At 51.6% G+C, this 24,382-nt stretch overlaps 1 protein-coding gene across 2 annotated transcripts in view; it reads right to left on the bottom strand.

The window, feature by feature from the left end:
- LOC139239216 (tyrosine-protein kinase receptor UFO) overlaps positions 1–24,382 on the bottom strand; it is a 187,489-nt gene that overhangs the window by 97,715 nt on the left and 65,392 nt on the right. For both annotated transcript variants that reach the window (XR_011588615.1, XM_070867893.1), the window contains exons 5-6: positions 14,432–14,512; positions 4,317–4,432 (exon numbers count right to left, since the gene is read on the bottom strand). Coding sequence is in view for 1 of the 2 variants with exons in the window: in XM_070867893.1 (XP_070723994.1) it covers positions 4,317–4,432; positions 14,432–14,512 (197 nt within the window). In the remaining variant the exon portion in view is untranslated. The remainder of the gene's footprint in view (positions 1–4,316; positions 4,433–14,431; positions 14,513–24,382) is intronic.

Raw genomic sequence — 24,382 nt, 5'->3', positions numbered from 1 at the left:
TCTAGCCAAAGGGCGGCAGGTTATCTGTCGTCTGACGGGAGCGGCAGTGGGCATTGTTCCAGTAGCACTTGGTTATCGTCTCCTGGCCCCGCCTCACGACCCCATCCTCTGACCCCGCTCCTGACCCCTTCCTGCCCCACCCCCTGACCCCATCTCCAGTCCTGACCCCGTCCCCTGACCCCGTCCTCTGACCCCGCCCCCAACCCCCTCCTGCCCCACCCCCTGACCCCATCTCCAGTCCTGACCCTGTCTCCAGTCCTGACCCCACCCCCTGACCCCATCTCCGGTCCTGACCCCGTCCCCTGACCCCATCCCCTGACCCCACCTCCCGACCCCACCCCCTGACCCCGTCTCCAGTCCTGACCCCACCCCCTGACCCTGTCTCCAGTCCTGACCCCATTCCCCTGACCCCGTCTCCATTCATGACCCCGCCTCCTGACCCCACCCGCTGACCTCGTCTCCAGTCCTGACCCCGCCCCATGACCCCATCTCCAGTCTTGACTCCGTCCCCTGACCCCATCTCCTAACCCCACCTCCTGACCCCAACCCCTGACCCCATCCCCAGTCCTGACCCCGCCCCCTGACCCTGCCACCAGTCCTGACCTCGACCTCTGACCCCACGCCCTGACCCCGTCCCCTGAGCCAGTCTCCAGTCCTGGCCCCGCCCCTGACTACAACCAATGATCCCGCCCCCTGACCTCATCTCCAGTCTTGACCCCGCCCGGTGACCCCGGCTCCCCTTCCCCATCTTCCGTAATCTCCAGCTGACCGTGATCTCTCGCTCTCAGGAAGTTCTCCATGACCACCCCACCCCGTCCTCAGTGCGCCCCACAGGCTCCCCTGCACATGCTCCTTATCTCCACTTGCACGTCTATCCCTGGACTCAGCTCAAGCTGTCCCAGCCCCACACCCTCCCCTCCTCAAGCCCCCCGTCCCACGCCCTCCCCTTCCCCAAACCCCCCGTCCCACATCATCCCCTCCCCCAGTCCCACGTCCTCCCCTCCCCCAGTCCCACACCTTCCCCTCCCCCAGTCCCACACCCTCCCCTCCCCCAAGACCACAGTCCCACACCCTCCCCTCCCCAAAGACCCCACTCCCACGCCCTCCCCTCCCCCAAGATCCCCAGTCCCACGCCCTCCCCGACCCCGACCCCACTCCCACGCCCTCCCCTCCCCCAAGACCCCCAGTCCCACGCCCTCCCCTCCCCCAAGACCCCCAGTCCCACACCCTCTCCTCCCCCAAGACCCTAGTCCCACGCCCTCCCCTCTCCCAAGACCCCCAGTCCCACGCCCTCCCCTCCCCCAAGACCCCCAGTCCCATGCTCTCCCATCTCCCAAGCCCCCCAGACCTGGATCTCCTGCCCCCTCCCCTGCCCCACTCTGCTTCTCGCTCCCCGCTTGATTCTCACAGCCCCTCATTATGCATGGCTCTCCCGTCAGGCTTCTGAGAAAGCTCTCTCTCTCTCTCACTGCTCGCCCCCACCCACCAGCCCTGTCTCCTCCCCTCCCAACCATTGCAGGCACAGTAGGACCAGCTATTGGCCACTGCCCAGCAATCCCTGCAGGAAGAGGCTGTGTCTGGAACCATATCCCCAAGAGGGCAATATCTCCAAACAGCTGGGGAGTAAGCACCAACACCGGAATATCGGAAACCTGGGTGATGTGTTTGTGCCGGAGTCAGCTCCGTTATTCCCACCCTCGGATCACAGGAGCAGGAGGAGGCCACTCAGCCCCTCGAGCCTGCTCCGCTATTCAATGAGATCACGGCTGATCCGTATCTTAACTCGTCACTTGCCTCGGTTTCATATCCCTTAGCCAATAAACATCTATAATCAATAATTTTGATATTTTCCATTGACCCCCGGCCTCAGTAGCTTTTTGGGGGAGAGAGTTCCAGATTCCCACTGCCCTTTGGGTGAAGTCGTGCTTCCTGACATCATCTCTGAATGGCCTGGCTCTGATTATAAGGTTATGCCCCCTTGTTCTGGACACCCCAGCCCCTCTTCCACCCCTACCCCTTCCCCTGTTCCAGCCTCTAGCCTCTCCACCAGCCCCCCCACCCCTCCCCCATCCCCTCCTCCTATCCTTCCCCCTCTCCCCTCCCCTATCCTTCCCCTTCCACCTCTGCAGTCCCCTCCCTCTCCCCCCCCCCTTCTCCGCTTCCCCTCCCTCTCCCCTTCCCCCCCCTCCCCTCCCCCTCTCCCCAGCCCCCTCCCGCTCCCCCCCCCCACCTCCCTCCAGCCGGTTCGGAGGCCTATGACCACTCGGAGCTGGAGATGATCAATTGTACCGATATCGGGAGCAGAGGAAACAGCGTTTAACAACAGAGACAGGCACGGAGACACATGAAGTAAGGTTTGGATGGTGAGCAACACGGTTCCAGCTGTGAACCTATCGGAGGGACAGTTTGGTCTCACCACGGGGCAAAGGGACAGGCCGGCTGACCCCTGACCCCAGAGATCTGCACCATGAATGTGTATAAAAGCCAGAACACCGCACCCCCCTCGGCTCCACCGTCAGACAAGGCCCCAAACTCCCTCCACTCAGTCAGGGGCTGGGACCAGACCCGTGGAAAAATGTTTCTAAAGATTACTCACCCTTTGGCACGGTTTGAGGCTCAAAGTCACCTAATTTAACTTTTCACTCACCACAAACCTGGGACTGGGATTTCAGCAAATGAGCGAGAGAGAGAGAGAGAGAGGGAGGGAGTGAGAGATGGACAGTGAGAGAGAGAGAGAGGGACAGTGAGTGAGAAAGAGAGAGGAGAGAGAGAGAGAGATGGGAGAGAGAGGGATAGTGAGTGAGAGAGAAAGGAGAGAGAGGGACAGTGAGAGAGAGGGAGTGAAACAGGGAGAGAGAGAGAGAGAGAGGGGATGAAAGCGAGAGAGGGAGTGGTAGTGAGAGAGCGAGAGAGAAGAGAGAGAGAGTGGGAGTGTGTGTGAGAGAGAGAGAGAGACAGTAAGTGAGAGAGAGAGTGGGAGTGAGAGAGAGAGAGGAGGGAGAGAGATAGGAGGGAGAAAGAGAATGAGATAGAGGAGTGAGAGAGAGCGAGAGAGAGAGAGGAGTGAGAGAGAGAGAGAGGAGTGAGAGAGAGGGAGAGAGTCAGAGAGAGAGAGAGGGAGCGGGAGAGTGAGTGAGAGAGAGTGGGAGGGAGAGAGTGAGAGTGACAGAGAAAGGTAGTGACAGAGAGTCAGAGGTGCGCAGTGAGACAAACACCCACACACGTGGAGAGACAGATACAGAGAAAGGCACAGAGCGACAGTAGGGCTGAACTCATGGACGGTCTCTCCCAGGTGAGGTCACGTTGGTCGTGTCCCATGTGTATGAGTGAGAAACTGTGAGAGTCTCATTCCCCAGGAACAGCCCTGATGACCAAGACTCTCTCCTGTACTGTGGGCCCCACCAAGCTGACTCAAATTGCCTCTCCCTCCCCCCCGCCTTCAGCTTCACGGTCACTCACTGTGAGGCCCCAATGCAGAGGCGGGCTACCTTGAGATGATGCACTTTGACTGCAGTAGGTCAGGTTTAGAAAGAAAGACTTGCATTTATATAGCGCCTTTCATGAGCTCAGGACATCCCAATTGCGCTTTACACCAAGAACTGGCATTTATATAGCACTTTTAACGTTGTAAAAAATGCCAAGGCGTTTCACAGGACTGTTATAAGACAAACAAATTAATTTGACACCGAGCCAGATAAGAAGAAATTAAGGCAGGTGACCTAAAGCTTGGTCAAAGAGGTAGGTTTTAAGGAGCGTCTTGAAGGAGGAAAGAGAGTTAGAGAGGTGGAGAGGTTTAGGCAGGGAGTTCCAGAGCTTGGGGCCCAGGCAACAGAAGACACGGCCACCGATGGTTGAGCGATTATATTCAGGGTTGCTCAACAGGGCAGAATGAGAGAAACGCAGACATCTCGGGGGGTTGTGAGGCTTAACTACTTTTGAAGTGTAGTCACTGTTGTAATGCAGCAGCCAATTTGTGCACAGCAAGCTCCCACAATCAGCAATGTGATAATCTGTTTTGGTGATGTAAGTTCAGGGATAAATATTGACCAGGACACCAGGGAGAACTACTGTGCTTCTTCTTTAAGATAGTGCCATGGGATCTGTTACAGGGCAAACGGGGCCTCGGTTCAACATCTCATCCGAAAGACGGCACTTCCGACAGTGCAGCACTCCCTCAGCACTGCACTGGGAGTGTCGGCTCGACTTTGGGCTCAAGTCTCTGGAGTGGGACTTGAAACCATGACCTTCTGGCTCAGAGGCAAGAGTGCTGAGCCACAGCTGACATAATGAGGTCTGTTTGGTGTTTTTGTTTTTACCTGGACGGTGCAGGAGGTGAGTGGAGTGAAGCCATTGACGTCAGCATTCCACGAGATGCCCAGGGCGCGGGAGCTCGCAAAGGTCACCGTCACGTTTTCTGGCTTGTCTGGTAGAACTGGAAGAGAAAGCATGAGTTACCCAACTTTGGTCACAACTCAACCAAAACACTGTCACTTTAAGTCCCCACTCCACTCCAACTCTGACCTCTCTGTCCTCGGCCTCTTACACTCTTAACACAGCGAAGAGGCAGACTGGATTGGACGTCGTCAAGAAGCGAGGTCGGGGCGAAGGAGGGGCGAGAGATTGCAGAGGGACGTGATCGGGGCCCAGGAGAGGCGCGAGTTCGGGGCTCAGAAGAGGCGAGGGCCCAGGGGCAGCACGGGCCCAGCCCACACTGCGATATGTGCGCGCACTGGGTCCGTGCAGCAGAGCTGGTCTCCAGTCGTCCTGGTTAACCCTTGCCACTGGACCAAGACCTGGCTCTGTCAAGCCCGTGTGGTGGCTGGTATGCAACGGTCACCCCACGTTAAAAAAATCCACCCTTCAGGATGTAGTTCGAGACCGGGAATATTAGATCCTTTATTGAAACACCTGTGAACTTTTTGGCATGGAGGCAAGTCATCCTCGACTCGAGGGACTGCCTATGATGATGACACTGTTTCCAACGATGCTCAATGTAAGCTCGAGGACCAGCACCCCATCTTTCCATTAGGCACTTTACAGCTGTAATGTATTTGCTTCATGGGTTCTTTGCTTAAGAATTCATAGCAACACATTGCTATTCAGAACTAGTTGGTTTATTAACAAAGGTTTAACAATCACACTACACATTACCGGTTCATCCACCAGGCTCACAACCACCTGCCTCATCGTGGATGACCTAGACCCAACTGGCTGGGGTTTTATTGAGTCTTGTGAACATCACGTGACTGGCTAAGCCACTCACAGTGCAATAGCTCTACAACTATTTTTGGAAAACTTTTAAATTTTGATTTTGGTGCCCCCCGCTTTTTTTTTTTAAGGGCACCAAAATCAAGAATTAGACATTAAGGGAATCTTGCCAAATAAAATTCAATTCAAATGTTGTTCCCTGTTGAAATGATGCACTCCAGTCCCTCCGACGCCCACCTCTCGCGGAAGGCCGCGAGCGTACCGGTGGACACCGCGTGCTCCATCTACAGGGACACCCTGGCTCGGATGTTACTGCGGACGAGAGGCAGGTAGTAGGGCTGAACGACCCCCTCGACCGCCCGCTGCCTGGACTTGTTAATGGCCACCTTGGCCGTGCCAGGAGCAGTCCTACGAGGAGGCCCTCCGACCTGCCCGCTGCAACAGCTCTACAAACCTGTGAGCATACTCACGGGTACGTACATTACAACAACCTTCCAGACTCAACATCGAGTTGAACAATTTCAGACCATAACCTCAGCCCCTATTCTTTCATCACGACAGACTGTTGATGTTTCTGCCATTCCCATTTGGAGCATTTAACCTCTCCTGCCTTCCACCCAATCACAGACCTTCCCTTTTGTCCTCTCCTCCCCTCCCCTCCCCCCACCTTTGCATTTGGTTAAAATCTGTTACATCTTAAACTTTTTCCAGTTCTGACTAAAAGGTCATCGGCCCGAAACAACTCCATTTTGTTTCTCGCTCCACAGATGCTGCCTGACCAGCTGAGCATTTCCTGTTCTTATTTCAACCAAACCACAGCCCCGTTCCCATGTGCAACGTCTTTCGACCCCTTAAGAGGCTCTTCCCTCCTCCCAATATTTCCCCCTTCCTCCCCTGAAGGTGCTGCTCCTGCTGGGGTAGCATTCCACAGCCACCAGTTGCCACTAGGTACTTTGCCCGTTCACCGTGTGTTAACCTGGGCAGTGAGAGCCAACAGTTAGATTAACCGTTGGCAGAGACATTTATGAGGACAGGATGCACTGACTAGGCTTGAGTATGGAAAATTAAGGTGTTTAAGGTGATTAAAGGAATTGATAGGGCAGTTAGAGAGAAATTATTTCCTATGGCCTCGCCACACAGCACTGTCCCCCAGACATCAAGATCCACGGTGCGGCCCTGGACACCGTGGACCACTTCCCATATCTCGGAAGCCTCCTATCAACAAGAGCAGGCATCGATGACGAGATCCAACACCGCCTCCAGTGCGCCAGTGCAGCCTTCAACCGCCTGAGGAAAAGAGTGTTTGAAACTGTCTCAAAACTGTCACCAAGCTCATGGTCTACAGGGCTGTAGTAATACTCGCCCCCTGTATGGCTCAAAGACATGGACCATGTACAGTAGACACCTCAAATCGCTGGAGAAATACCACCAACGATGTCTCCGCAAGATCCTGCAAATCCCCTGGGAGGACAGACACACCAACATCAGTGTCCTCGACCAGGCCAACATCCCCAGTATTGAAGCACTGACCAGACTATATCAGCTCCGCTGGACAGGCCACATTGTTCGCATGCCAGACACGAGACTCCCAAAGCAAGCGCTCGACTCGGAACTCCTTCACGGCAAAGGAGCCAAAGGGTGGGCAGTGGAAACGTTACAGGGACACCCTCAAAGTCTCCCTGATAAACTGCGACATCCCCACTTACACCTGGGAGCCCCGGCCAAAGACCGCCCTAAGTGGAGGAAGTACATCCGGGAGAACGCTGAGCTCCTCGAGTCTCATCGCCGAGAGCATGCAGAAACCAAGTGCAGGCAGCAGAAAGAGCGTGCGGCAAACCAGTCCCACCCACCCCTTCCCTCAATGACTGGTCCCACCTGTGACAGGGACTGTGGTTCTCATATTGGACTGTTCAGCCACCTAAGAACTCATGCTAAGAGTGGAAGTTCCGAGGGACTGCGTATGATGATGATTTCCTCTGGTCTGGGGGAGGGGGGTGCAAGTCCAGAACAGAAAAGCGTAACCTTAAAATTAGAGCCAGGCCGTTCAGGGGTGATGTCAGGAAGCATTTCTTCACACACAGGGTAGTGGAAATATAGAAACATACAAAATTCTTACAGGGCTGGACAGGGTAGATGCAGGGAGGATGTTTCCCCTGGCTGGGGAGTCTAGAACCAGGGGTCACAGTCTCAGAATAAGGGGTTGGCCATTTAGGACTGAGATGAGGAGAAACTTCTTCACTCAGAGGGGGGTGAATCTTTGTAATTCTCTACCCCAGAGGGCTGGGGAGGCTCAGTCTTTGAGTATATTCAAAACAGAGATCGATAGATTTTTGGATATTAAGGGACTCAAGGGATATGGGGATCGGGCGGGAAAGTGTTGCGGTTGATGATCAGCCATGATCTTATTAAATGGCGGAGCAGGCTCGAGGGGCCGAATGGCCGACTCCTGCTCCTATTTCTTATGTTCTTATGTTCAAAAGGCTGTAGCGGCCCTGGCTGAAATTTTCTCGGGTAAGGGGCTCAATTCTACACTGGCTGGCGCATTAACTCACCGAGTCGCTGGTGAGACATGGGTTCGGGGTTATCCCCAACTCACGCTCGGCGATACCGCCCGGAACTCGCTGCGCGGCTGAATCCCCAAACCCCTGGGCATCACTAGGTGGAGGCCACCTGATACCACAAGGGAGGGAGGAGGGAACTGAGCGAGAAAGAGAATGTGAGAGAAAAGTAAAGAAAGTACAGGTGCAACGTCCGGACTTCCGAAAACTGGAATTGTCTGAAAAGTGGACATCTTGGCGAGCGGCGCGGTGCGGAGGATCGGCGGGCGGCGAGGTCTGAAATCCGGCAAAACCCAAAATCCGACACAGATTCGGTCCTGAGGATTACGGATTTCAGACGATTGATTTTCTTGTCTGAAATCCGGCAAAACCCAAAAACCGGCACAGACTTTCTCCCAAGGATTCCGGGTTTCAGACGTTGTACCTGTACTTGCATTTCTATAGCGCCTTTCACGACCTCAGGGCACCTTACAACCAATGAAGTACTTTTGGAGTGCGGTCACTGTTGTAATGTGGGAAACGCGGCAGCCAATTTGCGCACAGCAAGCTCCCACAATCAACAATGTGATAATGACCCAGATAATTTTATCTTTGATGTTGCTGGTTGAGGGATAAATATTGGCCGTAGGATCTTTTACGTCCGCCTGAGAGGGCAGATGGGGCTCATCCAAAAGACAGCACCTCCAACAGTGCAGCACTCCCTCAGCATTGCACTGGAGTGTTAGCCTGGATTATTGTGCTGAAGTCTCTGGAGTGGGACTTGAACCCACAACCTTCTGACTCAGGGCAAGAGATTTACCCACTGAGCCACGGCTGACACATGGGGTGAGTAAAAACCCTTCATGGAATGAGAGAGACAGAGATAAAGATTGCAAGAGAGAGAATTCATGGGAGAGAGAGAATGTGAGAGAGAGGGAGAATGCGAGAGACAGAAAACTCTCAGAAACAGAAAAAGAGGAGTGTAAGAGGGAATGCGAGATAGAGAAACATGGGTGAGAGAGGGGAAGAGCAAGAGGGAGAGAAACAGAGAAAGAGAAAGAGAGAGAGAGAGAGAGAGAGAGGAATAGGGGGCATAATCTTAGAATAAGGGGTCGCCCATTTAAAACTGAAATAAGGAGAAATTTCTTCTCTCAGAGGGTTATAAATCTGTGGAATTCGCTGCCTCAGGGAGCTGTGGAAGCCGGGACATTGAATAAATTTAAGACAGAAATAGACAGTTTCTTAAACGCTAAGGGGATAAGGGGTTATGGGGAGCGGGCGGGGAAGTGGAGCTGAGTCCATGATCGGATCAGCCACGATCGTATTAAATGGCGGAGCAGGCTCGAGGGGCCTTATGGCCGACTCCTGCTCCTATTTCTTATGTTCTTATGTAGGAAGAGGAAGAGAGAGGGAAAGTGAGAGGAAGAGGAAAAAGAGGAAGAGAAAGAGAGAGGAAGAGAAAGAGAGAGGAAAAGAAAGAGAAAGAGAGGAGGAGACTGGGCTCACACACACCTCCCAGCAACCGGCAACGAGCAGTAGAAATGGAGCCCTTGGATGAGGCCGACCTTCAGCTGGGGAGTATGCGTGGCACGGGAAGATCAGGGAACGAGGGATCGGATCCCTCACAATGAAAGAAACAGCCTAGTTGTAACCTCTCTTCCCTATTAATCATTTTGCACTTGAATGTCCACTGAGATCAGTAGGAAAATGCTGTGGTATTTGGGAGCTGTAAGTTATGACTATATGAGTCGGGCTCCAAATCTTACATCGTTTAAAAAGACGCAGCGCTCGAGTTTAACGAGTCTCTTATTTGATGATGCCCGTGAGGAATACTAAACGACCCCTTCCCATCCATCACAGCCAGAGCAACAGTTCCAAGCAACCCGAGCGCTAAGCTGCTTTGAACCCTTACCTCAGAGTGCATATATTGCTAAAACAACACTCTGTCAAGTTTTGTCGGCTGCCCCAAATCATTTCCAGCTTAGATTTTAGCCGCTGTTGTCTATCTGGGCTGTGTGTCACAGTGAGGAGGGTAGCAGTAGCGTAAAGGCTTGAGGCCTGCAGATGGGAGAAAGGCGAAGGAGAGAGCTAAGCAAGAAAACCATCAGAAAATGAACAGAGAGCAAGTTAAGTGTTAAAATATTTGATGGCAAAGTAAAGTCAAATAAAGTTGCATCAACAAGATGTTGGAAGATGGAGAAACCGGGAGTTCCAAAGCTAGGCCTCACTGCAGCCTGATTCTAGTAGAGAGTTTTTAATGCTGTACCAACAAACACAGCCAAAGAAAGAATAAAATCTGTTTTCTTTGTGGAAGCGGCAGTATTGAGTGTCACTGTTGTTGGAGGTGGAGACAAATGCTTTTCCTGGATGGATGGCCCCCCTTCACGGAGGAGGCTGCCAAAGGAATGAATGAGTGCAGCTGCCAGGGAGCAAAAGAAAAACAGGCCTTTTCCTAACGAGCCTAGCGCTGGAGAATAACAGCGGCCGCCCAACTAATGCGGTAAACAGCCGAGTGAGACAAAGAGCCAGTGTGCGGACCTGCGCCTGGGATCTCGGAAGGTTACTGCAGTGGCTGCCCAGAACCGAGGAGCAGGCCAAGGCCGGCTGACTCAGCAGCACCAAGGGACTGCTGATGAGCTGTGGCGGTGCGGGGGAAGGAACGCCATCAGTCAGAGCAACGGTCCGTGCCCAGATGGTACGGCCCACTGCAGTGCCAGCGTACTGTACTGTGCCACCTCAGCAGGGATCTGATCCCAGGCCGCTCGGCCCACTCCACTGCTGTTAAAACCAGCGAGGAGGGTGACGCCACAGACCTAGCAGGCAGGCTCGGGGGCACACGGGGGGCACAGAGAGCCAGGTCTGAAGGTCTGGGTTGGCAACCTGAATCGAGATAAAACATTAATCATTTGGGGGGGGGGGGCGGAGGGGGGGTGGACAAGTGGAGTGAGATATAGGAGATATAGAGGGGCCATCAGTGAGGGGGAAGAGAGTGAGGGGGAAGAGAGTGAGGGGGAAGAGAGTGAGGGGGAAGAGAGTGAGGGGGAGAGAGTGAGGGGGAGAGAGTGAGGGGGAGAGAGTGTGAGGGGGAGAGAGTGAGGGGGAGAGAGTGAGGGGGAGAGAGAGTGAGGGGGAGAGAGTGAGGGGGAGAGAGTGAGGGGGAGAGAGTGAGGGGGAGAGAGTGAGGGGGAGAGGGTGAGGGGAGAGAGTGAGGGGGAGAGAGTGAGGGGGAGAGAGTGAGGGAGAGAGAGTGAGGGGGAGGGAGGGAGAGAGGGAGTGAGGGGAAGAGAGTGAGGGGAGAGAGAGGGAGAGAGTAATGGGGAGAGAGAGGGGGAGGGAGAGGGAGAGAGAGAGGGAGAGTGAGGGGGAGAGAGAGGGGGAGTGAGACAGGGGGAGAGGGGGAGACAGAGACAGCGAGACAGACTTGTACACAGAGAGTGAAGGAGACACAACCCAAATTGTCGTTACCATAATGCGTTATGTCTGGGATTAAAATTAATGATGATTAGAAAACGTAGGCTAGTGAGACAGAGGCACAAGGAGAATGGGGACATTCGAGGTCTGGAGAGAGGGACAGAATGAGAAGGGGAGGCACGGATACACAGACAGAGACCAACGGGTGGCGATATAAGCGAGGGAGAGTGAGCCAGAAGCAGTATGTCAGCCATCAGCTGGTTACTGGTGCTGGGCTGGACCAGACACTGTGCAGGAAGGACTCCTTGTTCACACCATCCCTGAACATTCGGAGCAGCCCTGGCCAAACCCTTCCCCAAAACACGCCACATTTCAACAAATGGAAGGCCTCTTCTTGGCCTCCCTAGAGATTAGTTCGAGAGAGGGTGTTTCCCGAGGCAGGAGGCTCGGGAACAAAAGGCGATTGGCAAAAGAGCCCGAGGGGAGATGAGGGAAAAGATGGACGCAGCGAGTTGTTGTGATCCGGAACGCACTGTGTGAAAGGGCAGGGGCAGCAGATTCAATCGTGACGTTCAAAATGGAATCGGATAGATACTGGAACAGGAAATAATTTGTCGGGCTGCGGGGAAAAAGCAGGGAGTAAGCGGGACTAATTGCTCTTTCAGAGAGCTGGCACAGGCACGATGGGCCGAATGGCCTCCTTCCGTGCTGTATTGTTCTATGAAAGGTGCCTTTGTGTGTGGAGGTGCTGAGAGTCGGCGGGGGGAGGGGGGGGGGGCAACGCTGCCTCAGCCTTAACCGGCCAAGGGCCAGCAGCTTCCAGCGGATCAATCGACCAGGGCCCTCCGAGAACGTCCGCTGCCACCCTGGCTGGGATCACGGGTGTGGGGGTTGCCCGACTGGTGTGACTCAGTATCACAGCGAGCAGTGCATTTACCCAGACTCCTCAGCGGTCCCCGCACCGTCGCGTAGAACGTTTATCGGCTGGATACTGAGCTCTCATAGGGCGAATGAGGGGGCGTCACGGTCAGGAACTTTAGATGAAAAAAAGGATCAGACAATGAAAGAATTTTTAACTTTCACAAAGATCCGTCCATCCCAAACCAGTTTCACCGTTAATCCCGAGATATTATTAACTGTACGGCCTTTGAAGAGTTACAGATAGAATCACACAGGATTTACGGCACAGGAACAGGCCATTCGGCCCAACCAGTCCATGCCGGCGTTTATGCTCCACTCGAGCCTCCTCCCGTCTTTTCTCATCTAACTCTATCAGCATATCCCTCTATTCCCTTCTCCCCCATATACTTATCCAGCCTCCCCTTAAATGTATCGATACTATTCAGCTCAACCACTCCCTGTGGCAGCGAGTTCCACATTCTCACCGCTCTCTGGGTAAAGAAGTTTCTTCTGAATTCCCCGTTGGATTTCTTGCTGACTATCTTATATTGATGGCCCCTAGTTATGCTCTTCCCCACAAGTGGAAACATTCTCTCTGTATCCACTCTATACAAACCTTTCATAATTTTAAAGAGCTCTATTAGGTCACCACTCAGTCTTCTTTGTTCAAGAGAAGAGAGACCCAGCCTGTTCATCTGTTCCCGATGTGTATACACAGACTGACAGTGTGCACACTCGATGCTGATTCACCTCTGTGTTTATTATCTGTGTCACTGCCCTGACCACTGAGTTCCTGCTTGCTGTGGGGCTAACGACCCCTCCCGCCTCTGGCCCAGTGATCTTGCTCTCGCTCACCGTCTGAACAAGACAGGTGCTCCAGCTTGAGAGGAAAGGCCGGAAATATGGGACACCCAGGTCTGCTCGATCGTTTTAATGAGTCCAGACGGTGAGAGTGCGTCTTGAAATAAACTCACAGAGGCACTGCCACGCTCACGGGGGCAGGCGCTCTCGGGGGCAGCCAGTCACTCCCATGGGATCATACTATGCCACTCCGAGCAGCTGGTTACACGACACTGGCGTTAAACTGGGGAGAAGATTGGCTTCAGAGTTGGTTCCTTGCTCTCCCTCAGTCCTCCCCTGCTCTCCCCTCTGCCCTCTCCCAGTCTTCCTTCACCCTCCCCTCTGCCCACTGCTCTCCCTCAGCCCTCCTCCCCTCTTCCCTCAGCCCTCCTCCGCTCTCCCCTCCCTCAGTCCTGCTCCGCGCTCTCCCCCCAGCCCTCCTCCGCTCTCCCCTCAGCCCTCCTCTGCTCTCCCCTCCCTCAGTCCTCCTCTGCGCTCTCCCCTCAGCCCTCCTCCACCCTGCCCTCTGCCCTCCCTCAGTCCTCCTCCACCTTCCCCTCTGCCCTCTGCTCTCCCTCAGTCCTCCTCCGCTCTCCCCTCCCTCACCCTCCCTCATCCCTCTGCTCTCCCCTCTCCCCTCCCTCAGCCCTCCTTCACCCTTCCCTCTGCCCTCCCTCAGCCCTCCATCAACTCCAGTGTGGGTACAAGTTCCACTTTTTAGAACTGAAGGCCAATCACCATCTCCCACCCTAACATTCCTTCTCAAGACCTCAAAACTAGGGAACCCCCTCACCTCCCCTCCCCTCCCCTCCCCTCCCCTTCTCGCTCAGCGTTCTCCCTCTCAACCACATGCTGAAACCCTCCTGGTGTTCCTTTGCTTGAATGGTCAGCTCTCTTGAGGTGTGGGTCACACAACACATCCAGAAGCTGAACTGACTGTAGCCAAGGCCCTAGGGATGTGATAAATTCCTTGTGGTGCACTTCCTCTTGGGCCTCACTTCCTGTCGGACATTTCCTCTTGGGCCTCACTTCCTGTGGGACACTTCCTCTTGGGTCTCACTTCCTGTCATACACTTCCTCTTGGGTCTCACTTCCTGTCAGACATTTCCTCTTGGGCCTCACTTCCTGTGGGACACTTCCTCTTGGGCCTCACTTCCTGTCGGACACTTCCTCCTGGGGTCAGTCACAGCCGGCGACCCACTCGCTCAAGCCTAAGATGTTTGATGGGTTCCCTTTCAAACCAGTAGAAATGAATAGAATGGCATCTGTTCAAACATGTAAATCAATGATGGGTACAGCACCATTCCCAAGCTCGCACGTCAACCCGACTTGGACATATATCGGCCGTTCCTTCATGGTCGCTGGGCCAGAATCCATAACCTCCCCTCCCCCCCCCCCACCTTCTCCACACGGACTGCGGCGGTTCAACAGGGCACACGGCCTCGGGGCAATAAATGCCAGCCACTCCCATAAGCCCCGACAATGAATCGGAATAAAGCCCATTTCAACCAATAGCGTTGGCGAGATCCACCTACATCTGACGCTGGCCGTCCTGGAGGTGGCCACCCCTTTGCTGTTGTGCGCTTCACACCGGAAGGTCATCGGCTTGTTCAGTCCTGAGGGGGAAAGAGACAGGAGTTAGTCTGGCTGGCGGGAAACAAGCTCAGGGGCCCGCACAGGCAAAAAGAACGAAAGGAACAACGTGGGAAGAAGCAGCCGGCCGGAAAAATCGGGGGCCCGAGGGAGATGGGGAGATGGTCCCCTCAAGCCTCACCAACTTTTGTAAAAGTTCCTTCATGGGATTTGGGCATCGCTGGCAAGGCCGGCATTTATTGCCCATCCCTAAGAGAAGGTGGTTGAGCCACCATTTCACAGGGCAGTTAAGTGTCAGCTACATTACCGTGTGTCTGGAGTCACATATTGGCCAGACTGGGTCAGGACAGTAGATTTCCTTCCCTAAAGGACATTGGTGAACCAGATGGGTTTTTACAACAACCCGGTGGTTTCACGGTCACCATTGCTGACGCTAGCTTTCTATTCCAGATTTATTTAATTAGCTGAATTTAAATTCCCCAGCTACCGTGGTGGGATTGGAACTTGGATCTCCATGTGATTCGTTCAGGCCTCGGGATTACTGGCCCAAAAAAGTTTTTCCTCATGTCGTTTTCGGTTCTTTTGACAATCACCTTGACCTGTGAACTCTGGTTCTCGACCCTTCCACCAAGGGGAACAGTTTCTACTCTGTCCAGGCCCCTCGGGACTTTGAGCACCTTGACCAAATCTCCTCTCAACCTTCTCTGCTCCAAGGAGAACAACCCCAGCTTCTCCAGTCTATCCCCGTAACTGAAGTCCCTCATCCCTGGAACCAGTCACGTGAATCTTTTCCGCGCTCTCTCTACACTCGCCATACGGCCGCTCAGCTCTCTGGGCTTCCCCCCGCAGCTGACATTTCAACATGAAAAACTGCACATGCACGGTATTCCGAATGGGCCACGCACCCAAAAATAATTAACCCGAACATTGCACACGCCATGTCTCAAATTACTCATATACTGTATCCCAACAAAGTTATTTTCTGAAAGAAATCTGTCTAATTTACATTTGAAGGAATCAATACTATTTACATCATCTCACTAAAGAGTCTGTTCCGTAGACTGACCATTCACTCACTGAAATATTGTTTCCCCCAATTAGCTTTGAATTTACCCCCGTCAAACGCAGGCCGTGTCCTCTGTTCTGGACAAGGTGAGACAGCTGGTCACGGTCGACATTATTCAGTCCCTTTACAATCCTAAAAGCAACAATCATATCATTGGAACATTGGAGCAGGAGGAGGCCATTCAGCCCCTTGAGCCTGTTCCGCCATTCAATGAGATCATGGTTGATCTGCGACCTAACTCCATATATCCGCCTTTGCCCCATATCCCTCAATACCTTTGGGTAACAAAAAACAGTCAATCTCAGATTGAAAATTAACAATTGAGCTCGCATTAACTGCCATTTAAGGAAGTGAGTTCCAAACTTCCACCACCCTTTGTGTGTAGAAGTGTTTCCTAATTTTACTCCTGAAAGGTCTGGCTCTAATTTCTCGACTCTGCCCCCTAGTCCTAGACTCCCCAACCAGCGGACATAGTTTCTCTCTATCTACCCTATCTGTTCCCCTTAATATCCTGAAAACTTCGATCAGGTCACCCCTTAACCTTCTAAATTCCAGGGAATACAATCCAAGGTTGTGTAATAGATCATGGATGATCTGCAACTTACTCCATCTACCCGCCTTGGTTCCGTAACCCTTAGCCCTCACCTTTCAAATTGATCTTTTCCAGTGAGAACATGCTTAATAATCGCTCCTCATAATCCAGTCCCTCTACCCGTCAATCTTTCTAGTTGCTCTCTGTAATGTATGCACCTGTGAGTATGCTCACAGGTTTGTGAAGCTCTTGCCTTCGATTATTTGAAGGGGCTGCTCCTCAAATTCTGGTTGCACTTCAGTCCCACGCTCCTGATCTTTGGGCACCCTGTGCGGAGGGGAGCGGGCAGGTCGGAAGGCCTCCTCGTAGGACTGCTCCTGGGCACGGCCAAGGGGGCCATCAGCCGGTCCAGGCAGCGGGCGATTGAGGGGGTCGTTCAGCCCGACTGCCTGCCTCTCTTCCGTGGTTACATCCGCGCCAGGGTGTCCCTGGAGATGGATCACGCGGTGTCCACCGGTACGCTCGCGGCCTTCCGCGAGAGGTGGGCGCCGGAGGGACTGGGGTGCATCATCACCCCCGGCAACCAAATCTTAATTTGATTTTAATGTCTAAAGATTAATTTGTTTAATTTGTCAGTTTTAGTGACCCCTTTAATCAGGGGGCACTTGATTATTGGTTCAACTAACAATAATTGTAGAGCTGTTGAGTTGTGAGTGGCTTAGCCAGTCACATGATGTTCACAAGACTCAATAAAACCCCAGTCAGTTGGGTCTAGGTCATCCACGATGAGGTATGCAATTGTGAGCCGAGTGGATGAACTGGTAATGTGTAGTGTGATTGTTAAACCTTTTTTAATAAACCAACTAGTTCTTAATAGCAATGTGTTGCTATGAATTCTTAAGCAAAGAACCCATGAAGCAAATACATTACACTCTCTTCTGTGTCCTTTCCTTAGTTGCAACATCTGCAATTTTAATGTTTTTCTTCCATGTGTTTTAACATATTGGTTTCACACAGTAATACTTGGCAGCTCTGTGGCCAAGTCCAGGGGGGTTTTAACTTGAAAACGTTACCAGTGGTTCCTCAGTATACCATTATTGTGGTCAGACAGGATAAACCACAGTAAGTGGGCACAGGACAACTGTCTGCTCCTTCTACACGCCGAGACTTTTGCCGCCTTCCAATTCTCTCCACCACTTTCACAGGCTGCCACGTTTTAGGATTCCGCACCATTTTCCCATAGAACGGATTTGAGAGAAAAGGATTGTATTTTTTAAAGCAAAGTGATTTTGTACAACTTTTTTTTTTAAAAAGCACCTTCATGAAACATAGATAATATCCTAATTTCCCCAATGAATAAGCAATTTATTACAGAGACGCCGTAAATGCCGTAAATACTCAGCAGGTCGGGCAGCATCTGCAGAGAGAGAAACCGAGTCAACGTTTCAGGTCAGTGACCCTTCGTCAGAACTGGAAAAAGTTTGAGATGTAACAGATTTTAAGCAAGTGTATGGGGCTGGGAAAGGGGGGAGGGGAGGAAAGAACAAAAGGGAATGAAGTGGGGCTACCGAGCTCTGTTATAATTAAAAGGTTAAGAATGGAGCTCGGAACTAAAACAAGCTGACATAGGCTTTTGTGGTGGTCAACTTTCTAAAGGTGTTTCAAGGGAAATAACATGTGGGAATGATTAATTGTTACAAGCTATGTAACACGAGGATAATTACAGGAGGCCAAACTGTTGAACCACAGGAGGCCCAGAGGGGCAGCTAAACAGGGCAAGGGGTGACACGTTGGAGAAACTCCATCTGGTATGAGACATAGGCCAATGATTGTGTGACACAAAAGGAAATTCATCAAGCAGCAACTGTGCACGCGGGCTTTGGGCCAATGAAACGGCATGGGGGGTTGGGGGCCATGCATGGGGCTGACATACATCATTAAGTGTATAAAAGGTTGCTTGGAACTTTGTATCATTAGAGAGGCCTGGCTACAGACAACTAGCAGGCAGGCTCCCCACCGATGCAAAATAAAGACTACTTGAATCTTCAAATCCAGACCTGGTGTTGAGCGTTTATTGTAAATACTCACTACGGGGAAGGTTTGTGATAGGATGGAAGGCAGGAGAGATTAAATGACAAAAGGGATGATGGTGCAAACCAAAAGGAGATGGTAATGGACAAGTAATGAAACAAAAGATGGGTCTAGATAGGGTGTAAATGGCAATGGCAAATCATCAACAGCTGCCATCTGAGAAAATGGGGGCAGAGGTCATGCTCTGAAATTGTTGAACTCGATGTGGAGCCCAGGAGGCTGTAAAGTGCCTAATCGAAAGATGAGGTGCTGTTCCTCGAGTTTACGTTGAGCTTCGTTGGACAGTGTAAGAGGCCGAGGACGGAGAGGTCAGAGTGGGAGTGGAGCGGGGAAATTAAAGTGACAGGCGACCGGAAGCTCGGGGTCACGCTTACGGACTGAACAGAGGCGTTCCGCAAAGCGGTCATCCAATCTGTATTTGGTCTCACTAATGTACTGCAATTTGTTAGCTTGTTTTAATAATTAATAAATGCCATACACCCATCACCCATTCCGTATTGGGGGGAGGGGAGGAGGGGGGGGAAGAGGAATGGGGGGGCGGGGGGTGTCCCAGGTTCTTCCCTATGTTTGTAAACACAGGGAAATTAAAGATAGGGAGAGATGCATGCAGATCATCAGGTTTCGGAAAGGTAGATGTTCAGCATTCAGGAAAGTAGTTCGGCGTTATTTTGTTTCAGTGGAGGAAGACAACCCATTGATGTGGGGAAGTTCACTATTTTGTATTGTCATGTGAAGATACAGAGTGACACCGCATTTACAGGGTAGAAAAAAGTCATTTGGCCCAACTGGTCCATGCCGGCATTTAGGTTCCACAGGAGGCTCCTTCCAACCCCTCTTCATCTCACCCTATCAGCCTATCCTTCGATTCCTTTCTCCCTCGTGTACTAATCTAGCTTCCTCTTCAATGCGTCTATGATCAGGTGCACTGAGTGAAGTCAGTGAGTCCGATAACTACTGTTGTTCTGTAGGTTCACTTGCTGTGAATTTAAATCAGCTTAAGGATTCATACCTGGCCTCTTTATAGTCTTTTCTCGGCCCACACTGGCAAAGTTTGGCGAGGCACGCTTGGGGACATGTGCGAGAGGCTCAATATCCAGTTCTGATCGCAAGCGGCTCATAGAATCGGAGAAATTTACAGCACGGGAGGAGGCCATTCAGCCCATCGTGTCCGCGCCGGTCGACAAAGAGCCACCCAGCCTAATCCCACTTTCCAGCTCTCGGTCCGTAGGTTACGGCACTTCAAGTGCACATCCAAGTACTTTTTAAATGTGGTGAGGGTTTCTGCCTCTACCACACTTTCAGGCGGTGAGTTCCAGACCCCCACCACCCTCTGGGTGAAAACATTTCCCCTTAAATTCCCTCTAAACCTCCTACCAATTACTTTAAATCTATGCCCTCTGGTTGTTGACCCCTCTGCTAAGGGAAATAGGTCCTTCCTATCCACTCTATCCAGGCCCCTCTTAATTTTATACATCTCAATAAGGTCTCCCCGTAGCCTCCTCTGTTCCAAAGAAAACAACCCCAGCCTATCCAGTCTTTCCTCATAGCTAAACTTCTCCAGTCCAGGCAACATCCTCCAGGTCCTATGGTTAGCCCCCTGGGGTACAGTATTGCATGGTTAGATATTGGGCAATACGGACATAACATACTCAGATCACTTATAGGAGTAATTAGAATCGCAATACCAGAGAGAACATCTACGACATGATCCTAAACGTGTAACAAAGGCTCTAACTCAGGTTGGGGTAGGGCACCATGGGTGCCAGCACTACCTGGTACTTCACCCGTGGCCATTCTTCATGGATGAGCTTTGGTTGTGGGCAGCACTCTCGCCTCTGAGTCCGAAGTTCTTGGGTTCAAGACCCACTCCATAAACTTGAGCGCAAAGTCTAGCTGACACGCCCAATGCAGTGCTGAGGGAGCGCTGCACTGTCAGAGGAGCCATCTTTCGGAGGAGATGTTAAACTGAGGCCTCGCCTGTCCTCTCAGATGGACATAAAATAGCAGGGGAGTTCCAATGACAAAAACGGCCAATGGCACTATTTCGAAGAAGAGCAGGGGAGTTCTCCCCGGTGCCCTGGGCCAATATTTATCCCTCATCCAACATCGCGAAAACAGATTATCTGGTCATTATCACGTTGCTGTTTGTGGGAGCTTGCTGTGCACAAATTGGCATTTCCTACATTACAACAGTGACAACACTCCAAAAGTACTTCATTGGCTGTAAAGCACCTTGGGACGACCTTTGGATGTGAAAGGCGCTATAGAAATGCAAGTTCTTTCTTTCTAGGCAATAACTGTCAGAAAGCTATTCAATGAGGAGATAAGGAAATATTTGGACAGGCGACCAAAAACTTGGTCAAAGAGGTAGGCTTTAAGGAGCGCCTTGAAGGAGGAAAGTGAGGTAGAGAGGCGGGAGAGGTTTAGGGAGGGAGTTCCAGAGCTTGGGGCCCAGGCAACAGAAGGCACGGCCACCAATGGTTGAGCGATGATAATCTGGGATGTGCAGGCTGGCTAGAATTGGTAGAGCGCAAATAACTCAAGGGGGTGGGGCTGGAGAAGGTTAGACACATTGGGAGGGGGGAGGCCAGGGAAGGATTTGAAAACAAGGATGAGAATTTTAAAATCGAGGCTTGGCCAGACCAGAAGCCAATGTAGGTCAGTGAGCAAGAGGACTGAGTGCCACCGAGACTGGATTTCTAGGTAGGGTAGTGGAGGCAAAAATTTTAGAATCACTTTTGAGACAGTTAGGAGTTGTGATGGGTAAGGGTAGGGGACTGTCTGCTCTTCTAACTGGATGAGCTAAGATGGGTGTTTTGACTTCCCTCATCAGTCTTTATCTTGCGATGTATTCGGACAAGATTTGAAGCAAGGCCCCAGAGCTGAATGAACAGCTTGAGCTCATTACATCACCGACCCATTACAAAGCAACAACAACTTATATTTATATCGTGCCTTTACACGTCGTACAATGTCCCAAGGCGCTCCTGGGTGCGCGCCTCCGGCAGATGTTGGTACAGCTGTAATAACGTAAACAACCCGGACAAAATGTGATGAGACATTAGATTACAACAGATAGGGTTCCACTTAAATTTCAGAGAGTTCAGACAAAGGAGCGATACGAGCATTGGCGTGATATCCACTGGCACCGTGCCAAGCAGCACGACACTTCACAGGAGGATAAAAATCTTTACTCCAAGCCACATAAGTAGAAATTAGCACAGGTGACCAAAAGCTTGGCCTAAGAGGTGGGTTTTAAGGAGCGTCTTGAAGTAGGAAAGAGAGGTAGAGAGGCGGAGAGGTTTAAGGAGGGAGTTCCAGAGCTTGGGGCCCAGGCAACAGAAGGCACGGCCACCAATGGTGGAGCGATTATAATCAGGGATGCTCAGGGGGTCAGAATTAGAGGAGCGCAGACATCTCGGGGGGTTGTGGGGCTGGAGGAGATTACAGAGATAGGGAGGGGCGAGGGCCATGGAGGGATTTGTAAACCAGGATGAGAATTTTGAAATTGAGACGTTGCTTAACCAGGATCCAGTGTAGGTGAGCGAGCACAGGGGGTGATGGGTGAGCGGGACTTGGTGCGAGTTAGGGCACGGGCAGCCGAGTTTTGGATGACCTCTAATATAAATGGAGTAGGATGTGAGAATATAAGAAATAGGAGCAGGAGGAGGCCATTCAGCCCCTCGAGCCTGCTCTGCCATTCAATAAAATCATGGCTGATCTTCCATCGCAACTCCACTTGCCCCGCCCTATCCCCATATCCCTTGGGTCCCTTGAGGTGATGGTTTCGGAATTTTGGAGGTGATATTGCACAGTGAACAAGGATGCAAAACGGGCTGAATCGCTTTTGCCGCCCGTAATACGATACGGCCAATATTCAGTTGTACTGAAGTCATATCGGGCGGGACATATAACGGGTGACCAATGAGACACTGCCTGCTTTGTGTCCATACCTATCTCCAATTGCAGGTGCCTTAAGTTTGAATCCAAGCGTCGAGATTCAGTAGACAAGAAAGAAAAAAGAAAAAAAAGACTTGCATTTATATAGCGCCTTTCACGACCACCCGGTGTCTCAAAGCGCTTTACAGCCAATTAAGTACTTTTGGAGTGTAGTCACTGTTGTAATGTGGGAAACGTGGCCGACAACTATGCGCACAGCAAGCTCCCACACACAGCAATGTGATAATGACTAGATCATCTGTTCTTTTGGTTATGCTGATTGAGGGATAAATATTGGCCCCAGGACACCTCCCCTGCTCTTCTTCAAAATAACACCATGGGATCTTTTACATCACCCGAGAGAGCAGATGGAGCTGGGGTTTAACGTTTCATCCGAAAGACAGCACCTCCGACAGTGCAGCACTCCCTCAGTACTGCACTGGGAACGTCAGCCTGGATTTTTGCGCTCAAGTCCCTGGAGTGGGACTTGAACCCACAACCTGCTAACCCCCAGGTGAGAGATCTGCCCACTGAGCCACGACGAACACTTCGGTCTGCTGCAGGGGCTAGTGGTTAGCTGGGTTTGTTGGGAGAATTTCTTTTAAATTGACTCCGTGGAGCATCGATCCCGTTGGATTGGAGGCTAATGAGAGAGTTTGCAGCAAACACCCCAAAATATCAAACAGATAAGAAACGGCAGCGTAATGCCAACTCAAAGCTTGGGTCTGGCACTCTGAAATTAACTCTGGCAACGTAAGCTGGATATCAGTACCCAGGGCGGAATGGTTGCCTGAAACGATTTTTGTCCAGTACTTCACGCATCATTTGAAAACTATCAAGAATCTGGCGTCATTGGCTACACAGTCTCTCGAACCTGTCCTGCCCGTTCACAGGCTTTGAGTGTCAGCCGTGGCTCAGTGGGTAGCACTCTCGCCTGAGTCAGAAGGTTGTGGGTTCAAGTCCCATTCCAGGGGATTTGAGTACACAAATCCAGACTGACACTCCCAGTGCAGTGCTGAGGGAGTGCTGCACTGTCGGAGGTGCCGTCTTTCAGATGAGACGTTAAACCGAGGCCCCGTCTGCTCTCTCAGGTGGATACAAAAGAGCCCACGGCACTAGTTCGAAGAAAAGCAGGGGTGCCCTGGTGTCCTGGGGCCAATATTTATCCCTCAATCAAAATAACAAAAACAGATTATCTGGTCATTATCACATTGCTGTTTGTGGGAGCTTGCTGTGTACAAATTGGTTGCAATGTATCCCACATTACAACAGTGACTACATTTCAAATAGTACTTCATTGGCTGCAAAGCGCTTTGAGACATCCGATGGTTGTGGAAGGCGCTATATAAATGCAAGTCTTTCTTTCATATATCGCCGTTCCTTCATCGTCGCTGGGTCAAAATCCTGGATAACTCCCTCCCTAACAGCACTGTGGGAGCACCTTCACCACACGGACTGCAGCGGTTCAAGAAGGCGGCTCACCACCACCTTCTCAAGGGGCGATTAGGGATGGGCAATAAATGCCGGCCCTGCCAGCGACGCCCACATCTCAAGAATAATTATTTTTAAATACACTGCCAATATGAATGGGTTAACAAGAAGGTTAGCTTCGAGTTCACTGGGGCATCAAACCTTTGTACAAAGTGCAACGTAGAGGTCAGCATTTTGTTTGCAACGGAAATCTTCTGTTATTTTGGTCTTAAAATGATGCTGACTGAGTTGTTTTGCTTCTTATTTATTTTTGCCTGTGGTTTCCCGATAAATTCCTCATCGCATAAGTTGTAAACCAATATGATCTCTACCCTGTTTCTCCGCCCTTCTCTTCCCAGAATCCACAATACACTACCCTGGCTCACTCACTCTGCAATTAGGATTCACTCCCGGTGGTACAAATTCCTTTCACTGGTGTGGCCTGAGTAACAACAACAACAACACCTTGTATTTATATAGCGCCTTTAATGTAGTGAAACGTCCCAAGGTGCTTCACAGCAGTATTATGAGACAAAAATTTGACACCGAAGTAGAAATTAGCGCGGGTGACCAAAAGCTTGCTCAGAGAGGGAGGTTTTAAGGAGCATCTTAAGGAGGAAAGAGAGGCGGAGAGGTTTAGAGAGGGAGTTCCAGAGCTTGGGGCCCAGGAAACAGAAGGCACAGCCACCGATGGTTGAGCGATTATAATCAGGGATGCTCAAGGGAGCAGAATTAGAGGAGCGCCAATATCTCGGGGGAGGGGGGTTGTGGGGCTGGAGGAGATTACAGAGATAG

Source organism: Pristiophorus japonicus, chromosome 26, assembly GCF_044704955.1.
Source record: "Pristiophorus japonicus isolate sPriJap1 chromosome 26, sPriJap1.hap1, whole genome shotgun sequence".
NCBI classification, from domain to species: domain Eukaryota; kingdom Metazoa; phylum Chordata; class Chondrichthyes; family Pristiophoridae; genus Pristiophorus; species Pristiophorus japonicus.
This window is presented reverse-complemented; position numbering and strand designations above follow the sequence as displayed.